Here is a 15,840-nt window from a genome sequence, read left to right as displayed (position 1 = left end):
CACTGTCGGATCACTCTGAGCTTTTCATAGTGATTCACAAATAAGCTGTGTACCAACTGAAAGACATGTAGGCTAGAGGTTGTTGAGATTTCTATGGGTCATCTGATTTCACTGATATGGTTCGGAGATTTAGTTACAACCTAATTTCCTAATAGAAATATCCACACTACCCAGATAACTTATTTCCGCCCAAAACTGTAAGTTTTACTACAAATACTAATGAATATTCACATTTAAATGGCATAACATGCAAATGCATGATAGCATAGTGCCATCATTGAAAAAAGAAGATTAGGGAAAAGGTCTTTGTGGAGGGTAAGGGGTGAGGGGTACTGTGGACAGTGCAGTCCATCACAGAAAGTACAGAAACTTCTAGCATATTTGTGTTCACCATGCTATTTCTTTTGGCCAAAACAATCTTTAAAACTCACATTTTCTTTTCTTTCTTTCTACTTCTTCTCAGTTCACAGCACTGTTGGAAACCTTACTTAAAGGAACAAGTGTCTGAAACCACGGAAGGTTTCGGCATGTTGTTTATTGTGCGTCTTAAAAATGTACTGTTAATCACCTTTTTTTTTTTCAAAAAGCTATCCCTCCAACTGTAGCAAGAGTTTGGAAGCTGCTCCCTATCATGTGTGATGAGACTATGATGAGATATGTATTTAAAAAACAAACAAAAAACAGACAGACACTAGACCTATATGCACAGGTCTTTGGTTTAGCTGATAGATCACTGATAGATAACATCTGGACACTTGATTGAGTCCAGGCAGAACTAGGGCCCTATATTCAAATAGACAACTTTTTTTTATCTTGCTACAACTTTAGTGTATCATAAATAGATAATTTACTAGAAATTATATATATATATATATATAATATTATATATATATATATGCTACAAAATATGTTTTTGTTTCTGTAAAACCACAGGCCACAGGTTCACCAAAATGCAAATAACCTTGTGTAGTAGCTGTGAATTGTCTTATATAGCAACCTTGGGAAGTTCAACACGTCAGCTGCTTGTCCTTGCTGAAGTGCTGGAGTGCAGCAGGTCATTCACGGAGACAGTCACTGTCTTCTTGTACTGGAGTCGAGCAATCAGAGCCAGCAGTTTTCTCCCTTCTCCTTTCTTTCTTTTCCTTTTTGCTGATGTTTGCTCTTTGTCTTCCCAGTAACAGCTGGAGACATTTGTTCTTGTTCTGCTCTTCATCCATCATTTTCCTGCAATGTGAGGCTAAGAGGACAAAAGCATGTTAGTAAACATCCATGAGTTTAAAACAGACACATTCAGTGTTGAGGCACTATTTTTTTAAAACAAAAAGTCCTGAGGTCTGTGATGGAGGCCAAAAAATATAATAAATTACCTGTAAGAAATCGCAGAATATATAATAACTGAAGAAGTTCAACCAGTGCCAAAATGTCAGTCTGTGGGTCTGTCATATTGCTAGGCACTGAATATTCTCTCTATGCTTGCTGCTTGATTTAAAGTTAAAAACCTCTTTCCATCATGGACTGACTGTGCAACTCTGGGCACAGAGCTCTTTACTGTGTGGAACTGTGTGACTTTTGTTGGTCACACCCTGCACCACATTTCAGTGACTATCTGATAAGAAAGCTGCAAGACGACAGCAGTTTTGTCTCAGGGGTTATTTATATGCAAGAGAGTGTTTTCATTAGAGAACGAGCAAAAATAACACTATCACATCGCTTCCATTTATTTTATTATTTTTTCATTATTTCTAATCATGGAGCTGTTCAGCAATGCTGTGTGAACCTCTACCTTTTCAAGCTCAACAAGACTGGAATTCAGATGCTATCGCCTCCACCGTGCATGTCTCCACAGGAAGACATAAACTACATACAACTGTAAGCTTTAGAGCACTACGCACAAGCATACGGAAAGAAATATGCAGGAAACAATTTACAATGAGGCTTCACCACCAGTCGCACGCTTAGGAAGGTTCTTGCTTTTTATGTGTAGCCTGGAATGAATTGTACTCAGGTAACAGAGCGCAATGGGCATTAAAACTTCCAGAAAATTATATTCTGTGATATTCTGTTACACCTCAAAACGTAGATGCTCGAAACCAAAGATGTGTTGTGCACAGACTTTGAAGTCTCCCTTCAAGGTAAAATGACCCAAACTCATCAGAATAGAGGAAAATCCACCTACAGCGGTCTGTGTACTGTCTGTCCTCTACTGCCCAGTCTGCAACATCTAGTAATGTTCTTCCAGAAATATCTAGTTATGAGTCGTAAGTTCAGGGTTTTAGTTGCATTTAAATAAATACACTTAGTATTTTAACAGTTTTGGGACAATTGCAGGAATAACAATGTAATGATCAAAATATTACTTCTTATTAAAGCTTTTTTTTTCCTGTATCATTTTACCATATACGTTCTTTACTTTCTAGCTATCTAGCTATTTTTTTATAATTGTGTTGTTGTTTTTTTTGTTTTTTTTTGTCTGATTAAATTCTGCATACAATGCAGTCTCTTTGTGCTGATATAACCTTGGTGACCTACTGTAAATAAAGCCTGTTTGTTCAGTTCAAACTGAACGTCACTCACCAACAAATCAATGCAAATATAGATTATCCGTTTTTATTTGGATGCTGTAGTTTGTTGTTTCTAGCATGGGCGTAAAATTATTGTACCTTTGAAATATTTATTGACACAACAGCTCAGCAGTCAAGAGCTAACCTGAACGTGAACCCTGAGTTAAACACCTGCAGTAACAACCTCAGAACCTCAGAACAAGTGCCATGTGTTTTAAAAAAAAATCAATGTTGTTATACATAAAATCCTGCTGAGAAAAAACAAATACAAATACATTTGTCTGAACTCTTTTTCCTTAAGCCCAAAATATTATTGAAACCACAACGATATGTATAAAACTGTATACGATAGTTAGTAATAATAGTTCTTTCATGTTTTTAGAATAGTTAATGTAAACACAATGAATAAAAGGAATTATATACTTGTGTATAATATTATATCTTATAATTACACAGACATACTGTAAGTATTAAATTATAATAATGAAATCTTTAGATTTTCCAAAGGGAACTACTGAGGGATTAAGAAAGTTTTATCTATCTATCTATCTATTTATGTTTAAATTCTTGCTGATAACACAGGTATGACTTAAGTATAAAGGGCTTGAGTTCTGTAGTCATAATTCCATCTGCTGTTGTGTTTAATCACTCATACACTGTGTTTGTGGCCTTTCTTAAGTGTTTGCTCAACTCCCGGATGCCTCAATTTAACAAGCCTGTAGTCAGGATTGACTCTGATGGCAGCTGACATGAAAGGGAGTGCCAGAGATTTTGCACAGGTCATTGGTTAAATGTTCTGCTCTGAGCTGCTGCTGGTTCCCTGCTGACTTCTGCCTGATCTCACTCTGAGTTCACTGACAACATGGTGGGAAAAGTGCAGTTTGTAGGAGCCAGATCACTAATCTGTGAATTTTAGGCTTCACAGCAATAAAGAGCATGCATTAAGACAATGATGTGCTTCCTGGAGACTCGTGATAACATCAACGAAAAGAAAAGTAACAGAAGACTCAAGAGGAAATATATCGACCATGCTTTCAAATCAACAAAAAAAGACAGAGAGATAAATTTTCATTGTGTCTGGACCCCAAAATGTCTGTCCAAAATAATTTAGGCCCTATATATATTTGGTGATCCTCCCTTAGAGGGGAGGCTGACCATGCACTTGTAAAACCTTAGTTCATAGTGGTCTTCTGTTTGGAGAACTGTTAATATTACTAAAATAGTTCTGTCACTGAACGACTGAAAATGTCGGTTGTCATTCGTCGTGATCACAAACAGAGAAGAAGAGAATTGGAAGGAAAGTTTAGGACAACTGTTTGTGAATGATAGTTCCATAATAATACAGGCATGGATGTGACTGGGTGTTTGTCTCAGTATGGTACCCACAGAAAGCACATGTCAGGGCATAGTACCCTGTGACAATGATCAGATTTATTCAACAAACAAGAATGAGACTTACAGGATACTCAAGAGTCTCAACAGTCTTCTGATTATTTCAAATACTCAATAGATATAATTTATAGTATATTAACATATTTTATTATATTCATATAGCATGTTTATATTATATTTACATTCAAATATTTAATACATTTGAATAAATATAATATGGTTATTATTAATAAATATGACCATTTTTTAAAATCCTATAGATATTCATCATTAGATGCTTATGTTGGAGCAGAGACTTTGATCTAACTCTGATGAACTTAATTCAGGGAGACACACTGACCTTTTTTGCATCATGATGTAATACTATTTGTATTGTGTTGAAAACCAGAATATGTCTTTATATTCAGAATTAACACTTTGTTTCAGCATAAACCTGACAAACAATGTTATTCAGGTTATTTAGCCACTTGTTGCTTTAGTGACTCGTGATTCTCCTCCCTCTATCATTTGTAATTTTTGACCTATTTTTTTTTAAACTAATGTTTTGGTAAATGAATGATACATTTGGCTTGTAATATTTTCTGGTAGATAAGGGCCTCTTGTTCCAGGTTGACTGAATTGTGCATCTTTTAAATCATGACTGGTGTCACTCCCTGTACTCCCTGACTTGAGTTCAAAAGTAGAACGCACATAAAGACATTGTATGTACTCCAAGGCTGAATGCATCATCTCCCAGATGCTGCCATATGTTTGGATTGCTGATGTTCAATTAAACACAATTATATAAACACATGGGACTACAGCCTTAAAGACAATATTTGGAGAGAGTGTTGTCTCAATGTAAATGCAGCTGTTTAGATGCTGTGTGAAAGGTCGTTAAGTGGTATCATGGTGTTGTGTCAAAAATTTTCTTATTTCCCAAAATTTGTTATTTCCCAAGGGAAAAGTTAACTCGTACACACTCATCATGTGATTAATACAAAATATATTTTCAATACAAATACAATACTGCCTGAATTCGTTTAAAATATATTTTTACTGTATCGCAGTCATGTCATGGTAAAACTTTACACAACTCTTTGCACAAAAGCACAATTCTACTCCATTACTTTGTACTTAAAAAAAAAATCTACAGTTATGAAATGGTTCAAAGCCAGAACACATCGGTGATGTTGGTTTTATCGCCATGGATGTGTCCAAACTCTTGAAAGTATTGCCAAAACTGTTTATGTTTTGTCCACGGATTACAGTTCAGTTTTCCTGAGGGTAGCATACTGTAACTACACAACACAACTTTGGTCGGTTCCACTAAATCCTTCGTTATTCTAGGAATAATCTTTAAAAAGCTAAGGCACTGGAAGACAGTTTCCCCCCCTTTGTGAGCAATTATTCAGATAATGTATAATTGTATAAGAGTGGACATGGAAACAAATGCGACATTTTACAAACCCTCGCAAATGTGATTCATGCTTATTTTCGGAAGTTGAACAACTCTTTTATGAGATGTTTACGGTAGTCTCTGTGCCGGGTCTGCTGGCTGACAGGTCATAACTGTGGATAGATATCTGTAGTCCAGTGCAGATGTACTTATGCAGCAGTTGTCTGGTGTCCAGGGCATTTTAGTCTTTTATTTAGAATCTAATGAAAAAACAAAGTTTTTATGATGACTTGCATTAAATATTCAAAAATGTAAAGTTAATGAGCTTGTTGTGCAGAAGTACAAAACAACGTGTCCTCTGCGTTAATAGTAATGCAGCAGTTCACAGCAGCAATGTGTTGGACATGCTGCTGTATGTGTTTGCGGTTCATTGTTCTTTGCTCTAACTGGCCTTCATGTTAGTCTTTTATGTCTATGATAATTATACGTCAAACAGAGTTTTGGCCATTTTTCTAAACCACCGTCTGATCATTTTATTTTACATATGCATAACACAAATGAATATAACAAAGTTGCATTCATTTTTAATTAGTACACGTATTAGTGTAGTGGATAAATGCTCTGTCACTGCACAACAGCTTTGATTTTAGAACAGATACATTTCAGACCTGACCATAATTGCAATGTGTAAACGATTGCTTTCTTCATCTGTTTGAAATATTTTAGCAGACTCTCTCCTTTAAACTATAGCATGAGGTAATGTATTGCTGCTGAATGGAAACGTGATGACAAATTGTACTTCATGTTCCGTGGTGTGTACGTGACAGAAGCTGAAGTTTGCTGTGCGTGTTGATAAGGGCAGCAGTGATATGCCTGAATGTATTTCTTTGAAAACAAAGTTACTATTGATAAAGGTTGTACTGTGCAGTGTAACCATAGAAGCCAAACACCACCATAAATCACTTATTTTTAAATCGTCCGCAAAATTATACAAACCAGCACATTTAAGTGGAACCTGAATAGAATGCTTCTTTAAAGATAATATAAAATAAACCTTAATTTCAGTCATTATCCTCTAGACATTGAGGTGCAGTTACTTTGACGACATTTCAAAGCTACAGATTCATCCTTGGACCCTGTGATAAAATCTTTGATCCCAGGCCTCGCTTCTCCTTCTCCTAAGACACCTGGACTCACTCTGTGGCATAATCCTGCTTAAACGCAGGGTGAGTCGGCTGAACTTTCCTCACGGGGTGATTTAGTAGGGTACACAACAGATTCCTTTTAAGGTAGGCTTTTATAAGCTCCTAAATGTTTCCCCCATTTATAGCACCCCTTGATTATGCTTGTAGAATTCCCCTGAGGCGGAGGAGAAGGAAAACAAAGGAGAGTAAATATTTGAATAAAAACTGCATAATGTTATAAAACTAGGCTTCTTGTGAGGACTTCACATGGTTGGGCTAAGGTTCACTGCAGCTATCTAGTCAAATTAAACAAAACAACCGGTGCAAATAAATATGCTTACATAATATTATTCAAAATAGAACAGTCACTGTATTTGAGAAAGTAAGGATAAAAGTGAAAAACATCTACAAGAAAAATCAAAACCCAGTCATTTTGATGCACCTGCTGTGGGTTTTGTAACTGTAAGGTAAAGATGACAAGTCAATTATTAAAATAGCCAACCCCAGCTAACCTCTGCCATTATGGGTGTTCTCATTGGCTGTCAGTCATGTAAACATCTTTCCCCAGATATGGGGAAAGCCTTGTGCCTCGCTGATAAAGATTTATCTGCAACAGAAGGTGTTGGGCAGGGCACACAGAGGCCCACTTACTAGTAGGGAGTTGTGCTAATATTTACAAATGTCTTTAAATGACCAGTAATCAGCTTGTCGTGCATGATGTAGTGGTTTTTACGGAATCTATTTAAACGCTAGATATAAAGAATATAATTTGTGCTAAGGATATTTAACGTCCCCATTGAAGATAATTTTATCTTCAAAAAATTACTTTAAATGCTATCACATAAACATCTGGCAGTTTCTTTTAATTTTATTTTATAATTTTTATTTTAATTAATTATGCATAAAAAAGAGCTAAACTAAATTCACTTTTCAAATTTGTTTTAAATGGTTCAGAGCACAAAATCTGAAGTGGATCAAGTATGATTTATTTTTTGTGCTCCATTCTGCCTTTTGTATATTTTGACTTCTAAGCAGCAGCTGCCTCGGTAGCAGCTGTTGCAGGAGCAGAGATGCATTCAAATGTGAGCATTAATAGTATTAGCTTTAATTTGTTTAGGAAATAATCTGCACTTCCCTATTTTTTCCAAATTTTGTATTAGTACAGTATGAAAACAATGTCATGGTACCTTTTTTTCAATAGATGCAAAGTAGAACATAATGTTATTCATGTTATCTTTGAAAAAAAATACCAATAGTAAAATGTCAGGATATGCAGAAAAAGATTTGAAAAAAAGTTAATGATTGTTAGTGGTTCTAACTCTAATTGTAGTGATTAGTTATTGTAATTTTGTATTCACAATAAATACCTGATAATAATGAAATTAATAAACCACATAAATTACTAATATTATGATTACCATTTACAGATGTGTAAAAGTCTAATCATTATTTGCCAAATTAAAATTTATTTATTATATTTTAGCAAATGTTTTTAATACTCAGCAGAGTTAATGTATATGCTATTATATGCAAGAAATTGTTATATTATATGTTATATGTAGAAAATGTGTAAAAATTCCAAAACTCACAGAATGTTTGATGCATTAAAAAGTGTGTATGTTATTTAAATAAGACAAAGGAACTCACAATCTCGTTTCTGATTCCGACAACTCGCTGATGACCGTGCTACCATTTGACTGTGGAAGACTGGGGGAGGCCTCCTCACTCCTGCTGCTCTCCTGCGAACTTGCCAAGCTGGCCTCACCCTCGCTACTTTTAGATGGAGCCTTCTGGAAGGTGCTGGCTATGCCGGTTTCACCCTGCCAGGGGAAGCAGGAACAGCGAGTCCGCAGCTCTTTATAGAATGTGTTTAGCTGCAGTGTGGACAGCCACGGACATCCAAGCAGGTTCTTGAATGCAGTACGGAACTCTGGACTCCTGCAGTAAATTATTGGATTGAGGCCCGAGTTAATGTAACCCAGCCAATTTAGCAGTCTAAAGATTTTCTCCGGTGTGACGTCCTTGTTGAAAGCGTTGATGATGTTGGCGACAAAAAACGGGAGCCAACAGACAGTGAAGGTCCCCATGATGATTCCCAGTGTCTTGAGGGCCTTGTGCTCCTTGACCAGTGTCAGTTTGGAAGGCCTTCTCTTGGCACTTTTCCTTTTTCCTGCAGTATTGTTGCTGCTTGAGGTCACACAAATTGATGGCAGGCTGACCTGTGAGGGGATTTGAATCTGTGTCGTAGTCATGGCGGTGGACTTTGTCTGGAAACGCATACGGTTCTTATCGATTAGCTTGACCTGCCGTGTAGCTATTAGAAAGACTTTTGCATAAACAAATATCATAATGATGAGTGGAATGTAAAAAGAAACTATGGAGGATACAATGGCAAAGGCCCAGTTGGTCACAAAGTCACAGCATGCAGAGTCACTGTAGCACCTCTCAGCTTCGGACTCATCTGCCCGGTAGTACCCTTTCATAATTGGCACAAAAGAAATTAAGGCAGACACCACCCACACTAAACAAACTATTAGCCGGGCACGCCACTTGTTTAGGACGACCTTGTATCGAAGTGGTCGGGTGATGGCGATGTACCGATCCACGGCTATCACACACAGGGTCTCAATGCTGGCTGTCACACAGAGGACATCCACTGAAGTCCAGAATTCACAGAAGGTGTCACTGAGTTGCCAGTTTCCCGTCACTACAATCGTGGCCCCCAGTGGTACCACGAAGATCCCCATGATGAGGTCTGCACATGCCAGGGACATGATGAAGATGTTCGTGGTTGTCTGTAGCTGTGAGGTGTGCGCTACAGCGATGATGACCAACAGGTTTCCAACCACTATGGTCAAGATGATAATTACTAGTATGATAAGGCTCCAGGGTCCAGCAGGATCATGGTAGGGTTTTGTCATGTTGATAACATAAGTGCTCAGGTTTCCATCCATCATTTTACAGAAAATTTCTTTTTATTATATAAAATTACACAAAACTGCCAAATGTATAGTCTTTCTGAGCATCATACATTACTCAAGACTAAGACAAGGATCTTTACCTTAAGAAATGTAATCGTAATAGTTACCCTATACTTGTCAGTATCAGCTCACATCTCAGACAGCATCTCTTCATGTGTCCACAGATGTGTTTGTTTGTGGAAGTTCTTTTGGTCTTTTCAACAACAACCATGACATGATTTCCAATGTCGTGAATCCAAACTGTCCAGAAAGCTGAAACAATATTAGTTCACGGAGATGCAGCACTTGGGTAAATCCGTAGGAAGTGCCCACAAGACAAGAGAAAAGAGAAGTTCTGGCATAGAAATCGCGGCCTTGTCCTTTTGAGATGTGTTTGCTTCTTCTTCTTGTTACCGCATGAGTCTCAGTGGCACAGCTGGGCTGTTGGAAATCAAGCAAAGAGTAACGCTGCTGCAAGAACCACCAGAGAGCACCAGAGTGGTTGCCCCTCTTTTTCTTTCTCTCCCTCTCGTGCTCTCTCGGCCGCTCTCTCTCTGTCTGTCCCTCTCTCTGTATCTCTTTCACTCTCAGAGCAGGTTTTCTAAGATTGTATTGGCTAGACTCGCACCGAGACTGGAGGCAGAGGGGAGGAGTTCAGTTGAGTGTTAAAGCCAAACAGCGATCAGTGCCTTGTTAGAGCCACACACAGGCACACACACTGATAAAGATGACCGATTACAGGTATAAATAACATAATGTGCCTTTGTAATAAATGAGGCTTTTGTGTTTTTAAAATTTTAGTTTTTACTTTTAATCTGAACAAATAATTTTCCAGTTTCTGTCTCCTTGGAAAAGTTTTCTTATGACTTTTGCCTCTGAAAGATGATTTGATTTGAACTTGTACACATGCATTCAGCTGCACAATATGAAATCACTTGCATGCAGCCAAACTGCAAAACTTTACAAACTGTATTTGAAGTAATACACAGATGTTAGACGCTCTGTAAGATAATGATTTATTTTATAACCAGCTTCTAAATCCACAGTTGGTCAAGGAGTTTATATTATTTTTGCATATTTAATATTTGTTTATTCAATATAATTCCATCTATACTTTTCGTCCCCTTTGCTCGATTTTAACAGATGATTCAGAACATGAACATTTTGCTTTGCATTAGGAGGAAATAGGATTGGCTGCTATAACCAGAAACACACTAGTGGAAGTTCTGACATACATTTTAGGATAACAATCACCGTAAGAAAATGGCGTATCGGGTTAAATATAATAGTAGTTATGATAGTACTATTCTGAAGCCTTAACATTGTATTCCCAACGCACCAGTCTCCCTTAACTTTGGAGAACAAGAACTATGTGCCATCCCTTTGACTACGCAAAGAAAAAGAAAAGTAATTGATCCCTATCTGACTGTTGCTCAACCCCTGTGCACTAAAGAAGAACAATCAGCAGAATGCTTTCCATGCGAGTAATCTCAGATATGCAGCTCCCTACACTGGTGCTTGCCTGTCCTGTTACCGAGCAGGTCCTTCTTTGGTCCGATGAGTTCCACGGTTGCAGCTGCAATGCCTCTGCATTCATTTATGTCTTTTTACTTCAGGCAAATGCCTTCATGGGAAGAGAGAAAAAAGAGTGGCGAACCAGGGGAACTGTTCCTGCCACCATTTGTGCCAAGTTACGCTAAAAGCTGTTCGCTCCTGTTTCCTTTTCAAAATAGTGCGTTTCACTGTTCTGATGTCCTGATTTCCATTCGAATCAAGAAAACAAAACAACCCGATTTCCCCAAACGTCAAGTATTATTTTCAGTCTTTCTTTCTTAGTTTTACATGAAGACAACGTAATTGTTTACAACAAGTGCCACAACAGTTCTCTGAGCTCGTGAAACCTTTTTGATCACTTAGGGACATGGTTGTTTTTCAGTTGTATAGAAAGATGCTTCTGTCCTCATTTGTTAATAAAAGTCACTCATGAGGCAAATGGCCCAGTGAAGGAAATCTAATAGTTTTCATAATCAAATTTTTCTGTTTTGATGCATAGTTTCTTCTATCGGATTCCTTCTTCCCTCATAGACCACTTCTTTCTTTAAGTCCAGTCCTCTTTGTCATTCACCTACAGGAAGTTGTGGCATCACAGCCCACTTTAAAGTGCATAAAGGCAAAACAGTGGATCCTGTTTTCAATGTGCTGAACAGGAGGCCCCATCTGAATGCATTTCTGCAGATGGAGGTCACAGTGACAGGTTGACAGCTGCTCGTTTGTCTTTCCATTAGAAGTTGCCTTTGAAGGGTCTGGACCTCATCCTAGACCAGTGGAGCACAGCAGCTGGCTTATGATGAACTGTTGATAGTGGACTCAACTGTGACAGCTCCATCACACACAAAGCCTTTGTGATTGTGTTACTTTAGAGATCCATTCATACACTGATTTTTATTGTGTGTTACAATCTTGTACCCGGGGATGTAGGTCAGGGAAAAAATCCCATTGTAATTTCTACATTTATCCATGAAATTAATATTATGCAGTGATTTCGGCAATAGCAGTCATGCTGGTAGCTGGTTAGAGTCTGGAGTTACAGTCAGGAGACTTACTTTTTTCACTTGAGGCTCTGTGGAACTCTGTCTTGTCTGATGTGTTTGTTAAAAGATGCACGATGGGATATATTGCTAGGCTGGTGTGTATCGGCTGTACACTTGATTTTGTAGTGCATTGTGGGATACATTGAATGCGTTATGTAGGGTGTAGGAAGCATTTTCAGACACAGCCATTATTATTATTATCACCCTATTTCCAACCAGGGACTATTTGATTGGAGTCAGTGGAATGTAAAAGTAAAACATCACATAAATCTAAAGCCTGACAGTTTTATGCAAAAATAAATGCAAAATAGATTCAGCTGATATTCTCAGTCATCCTCAACCTCAACAACAGAGAAAAATCCTTCTTATACAAAATTTCCATTCAGACTTTGGGAACTTGGGGAGAATTTCGATCCATTATCCATTGACTACCTTTTTATAAAATCAGCTAAAAATAGCTTATAATGAATTTTATTGCATGATATTTCCTTAGTCAAGTCTGACACCAGATGCAATGGATAAAGTACGCCAAGATTGGAGCAAGCTAATTTTGATTTGCTTAGTTTGTAGGATTTTATTTCTGTCAGCCAGTCTCTCTGTCTCTGTTTTTGAAGAAGTCAGACACTCTTTTCTGTGAGTTTAGGTCCATAAAGACATGACCGAACTTTTGCAGTAACAACTTGATGTTTAAATTTGAATGTGAATATTAGGGCAGACTTAGTGTCTCTCGTCACAAATGCTGGGGAAAAAAAAGGTCATAAACCACAAGACACACTCTAAAGGCCACCTAAAACTATGATAGCTGGTGTCGCTGCAAACACAACATTGACTCCACATGGAATGTCATTAAAGCAGCCTTGGGTGTAAAGTTGACCCAGTGTCTTTGTCCTTAAAGTGTATTTTTCTGTTCTTGGCCTAAGCTGTCTGTCACCTGGAATGATCCTTGCTTTGTTTGAAATAGGCTGTAAGCCTGGACAGCTATCCACTCCATTTACAGGGAGCAGGCTCATCTAGTCCAGCTGATGTTGGCAGCCTGTAAATAATCACAGCAGTCATAAAGTTTAGACACTTTGTTTATTATACACTCACTCCACACAGTGCACCCTGGGAATGTTCCCATCCTCTTCATGGAAATGTCAAAGACAATATGTTTTAATCGGCCTTCAGATTCAGAGATCTTCTGGTATTTCTCTCTGAAGACTAACAGTATGCAGCCTGATCCTTGGCAGCCATCTGCTCAGTACAGGCCTGCATTTCAATTTGCAGTGCAGTTTGTGTGCTCCTTGCCAACACTCCCACTCTCTAACCCCCTCCAATTCACATTCTGCATTACTTAGTGTCAGCCAGTTGTTAAACACAAAGTGTTTTCCACCTTAAATGTGCCAGTACACTCTGCTGAAGTGCCCACTAGCACTCTTCTTTTGTTATGCAGAAAACTCATCATTAGACCGTGTGTGCAAACCAAAGTCAAGAATTTACAGCAGATTCCTGATGACAAATATGCAGGACATGTTTTTTTTTCTACTTCATCTATTTTTTTCACTGCAGATTTTGAATGTATACTTGTAATATGATTAATATTGGCAGTGAGTGATTGACGCTGACTGGCCAGAAAATGTAATGGGCTGAAAAAAAAAACCAAAAAAAAAAAACAACATTTGCTCAAGGGATGTTGCTTGCTAATTATTAAATTCATACTATATTAAATCAACAATTAAAAGATAAATATTCCCAATTATAATGTTACTACTGCTTTCTGTTATATCAAATGATCAAAGGTTTACGTATGAATGTTTTTTTATTGTTTTTTTTTTTTATAAATTCTGGAACTGATTTACAGAAAATACATTTTGTTTATGGTATTTCTCAATTAGTTTCATGACTCAACAAACAATAACCGGCAACAACCATAATCAAATTATTTATATCCAATTGTTGTATATTAGTAGCTAATAATGGAGTGAGATTCATAGAATAGTCCAATAAACAAAAGGGTCCTGATGCAAAAATGTTTTAAAATGTCTATATCAGCTCCTTGTATATTGGACCATGCCATCCCTGGAATTAAGCTAAGGACTAACTGGAACAGGTGCTTAGTCTGACATTGGCCTGTAAAGGAAGATATGGCATTCCAATTTCCTGATGGTGGAATTTTTTTGAAGCAACACTAAGGATGAATGGATATTGATTCAGTGGAATAAGAACAGAAACTTGTTAGTCTGTTATGCTAATATATGTTCCATAGCCTATTCTGTAAATTAATAAATAATAAATCTAAAGTACTGTGTCAAAATGAATTGTATTTATGACCGCTGTGTGTATTTTAAAAACATTCTGGTGCAACGTATAGTCTGGAAATACCAGGAGGTTGCCGAGGGATTTGGAAAAACATTAAAAATGTTTCAACATTTCTCTGTTTCCTCTCTTAGAAATCCTGAAATTCCATCACTCCATCATTTGAATCCCATCTTGTTTTTCTGTTTTTAACATTTACTGAAACCGACTTAGATGGTGACATCACATTTCAACTTGGACATAAATCTGTTGAGGTTAACTAACCCAGTCATATGCACAACATGCTTCGCAGCAGGTATAGATTGTAGAGAAAATCTATCAAAGAGATTTATATCACAACGTTTGGAATGCTGGTTCTCCTCCATGTTTGCATCATATGAGACTCAGAGCTTGAGAGTGGTTCCCCTGGCAATCCTGAAATTAGGTTACAGGTGCCTTTGCTTATCTAGAGCCTCTGGCTGCTCATGTGTGTCCATCCTCTCACAGCTGAGGATAATCAGGCTGACTGATGGGTTTTATAAGGTGAGAAGTTTAGAGCAGTTTTAACCGAATGTGCCTTGGTTTTTGTTTTGAGATTTGATGCTTGTGTGATCTGTGGAGTATGCGCTCCCTCCTTTGGTGATTATCTGTTTCCTCTCCTTCAGTGACTCCCATTGCACTTTTGGTTTTGGTTGATTTTTTTTTTTTTTTAAAGAACCAAAAATCTTTGAGAATCATAGGAGTTTTTTGTGTGGATTGCCATTAACAAATGTGTGTCTTTTGCTTTAAGTTTTATATGTAAAACCCAGCTTTTCCCAAATAATACTCTAAATCATAATTCTATGTATTTCTAGCTTTTTCCTATTTTGCATAATTATTACCTTGTGTCCATATTTTTGTTGTTTAGTCATTTGTAATAATTGTTCTTATAATCTGGAATTAATGTAAAATGTCCTTTTTTTTACTTGTGTTTCTCTCCAGAGAAAATGCAATTAATAGAAAAAGGGTGAAGCCCTTGACATGGTCTCTAATCTTAAGAACTCTGATAAACATCCAAGTATGTATGTGATCATGTGCCCTAGATATTGAAGTCAGACAGCATCTTGTCAGCGTCAACAGTTTTACATTTAATAACTGCAGCGGATCACAACATTTTGTTGCTTCATAAAAGGAAAAGAGAGCAGAATTTTTAAATGTATTTATTTAATTTTATTTCAAATCTCTTGTTTTACAGACCAACCACCGCCACTGTATTACATGCAAGGCTGTGTTGCTCTTGTAATAAAATCTGTCAGTGTGTAAAGGCGTATCAGACTAATAAAACAAATACAACTTTTGCATGGGTTCATCTCTACAAACTTCTCATCCATTCTTGAACCAAAGGCCTAATTACTCCAGTGGCCAGTTTGCATCTAGTTTGGTGAGTTTGGAAGCAAACATTGTCGCTGGAACCTGTGGTTAACTTGATGCTGGTGTTTACGTCAGGTAAACAGTCAAATT

General features: G+C 37.3%; 1 protein-coding gene across 3 annotated transcripts; it reads right to left on the bottom strand.

Annotated features, from left to right (window-relative positions):
• Nucleotides 1-1,142: 1,142 nt before the first annotated feature.
• Nucleotides 1,143-10,077, bottom strand: adrb3a (adrenoceptor beta 3a). 3 transcript variants are annotated; one of them, XR_003048939.1, is made up of 2 exons: nucleotides 1,368-2,775; nucleotides 1,143-1,237 (listed from the first exon to the last, which is right to left on the bottom strand). XR_003048939.1 is itself a non-coding variant. In XM_008336664.3 (2 exons), exons 1-2 carry the CDS (start codon nucleotides 9,470-9,472, stop codon nucleotides 1,210-1,212), a joined length of 1,338 nt encoding a protein of 445 aa, XP_008334886.1. In that variant the 5' UTR covers nucleotides 9,473-10,075; the 3' UTR covers nucleotides 1,206-1,209. The 3 variants fall into 3 exon arrangements, 2 of the variants coding, with proteins under 2 accessions (XP_008334886.1, XP_016898429.1); XM_008336664.3 differs by lacking the exon at nucleotides 1,368-2,775 and adding an exon at nucleotides 8,163-10,075 and having other exon boundaries at nucleotides 1,206-1,237; XM_017042940.2 differs by lacking the exons at nucleotides 1,143-1,237; nucleotides 1,368-2,775 and adding exons at nucleotides 3,674-5,591; nucleotides 8,163-10,077.
• Nucleotides 10,078-15,840: the final 5,763 nt, after the last annotated feature.

The sequence above is a fragment of the Cynoglossus semilaevis genome, chromosome Z (assembly GCF_000523025.1).
Source record: "Cynoglossus semilaevis isolate Cse_v1.0 chromosome Z, Cse_v1.0, whole genome shotgun sequence".
In the NCBI taxonomy this organism is placed as follows: domain Eukaryota; kingdom Metazoa; phylum Chordata; class Actinopteri; order Pleuronectiformes; family Cynoglossidae; genus Cynoglossus; species Cynoglossus semilaevis.
The sequence above is the reverse complement of the archived record's forward strand: the minus strand, read 5'-3'. Positions and strand labels throughout refer to the sequence as shown.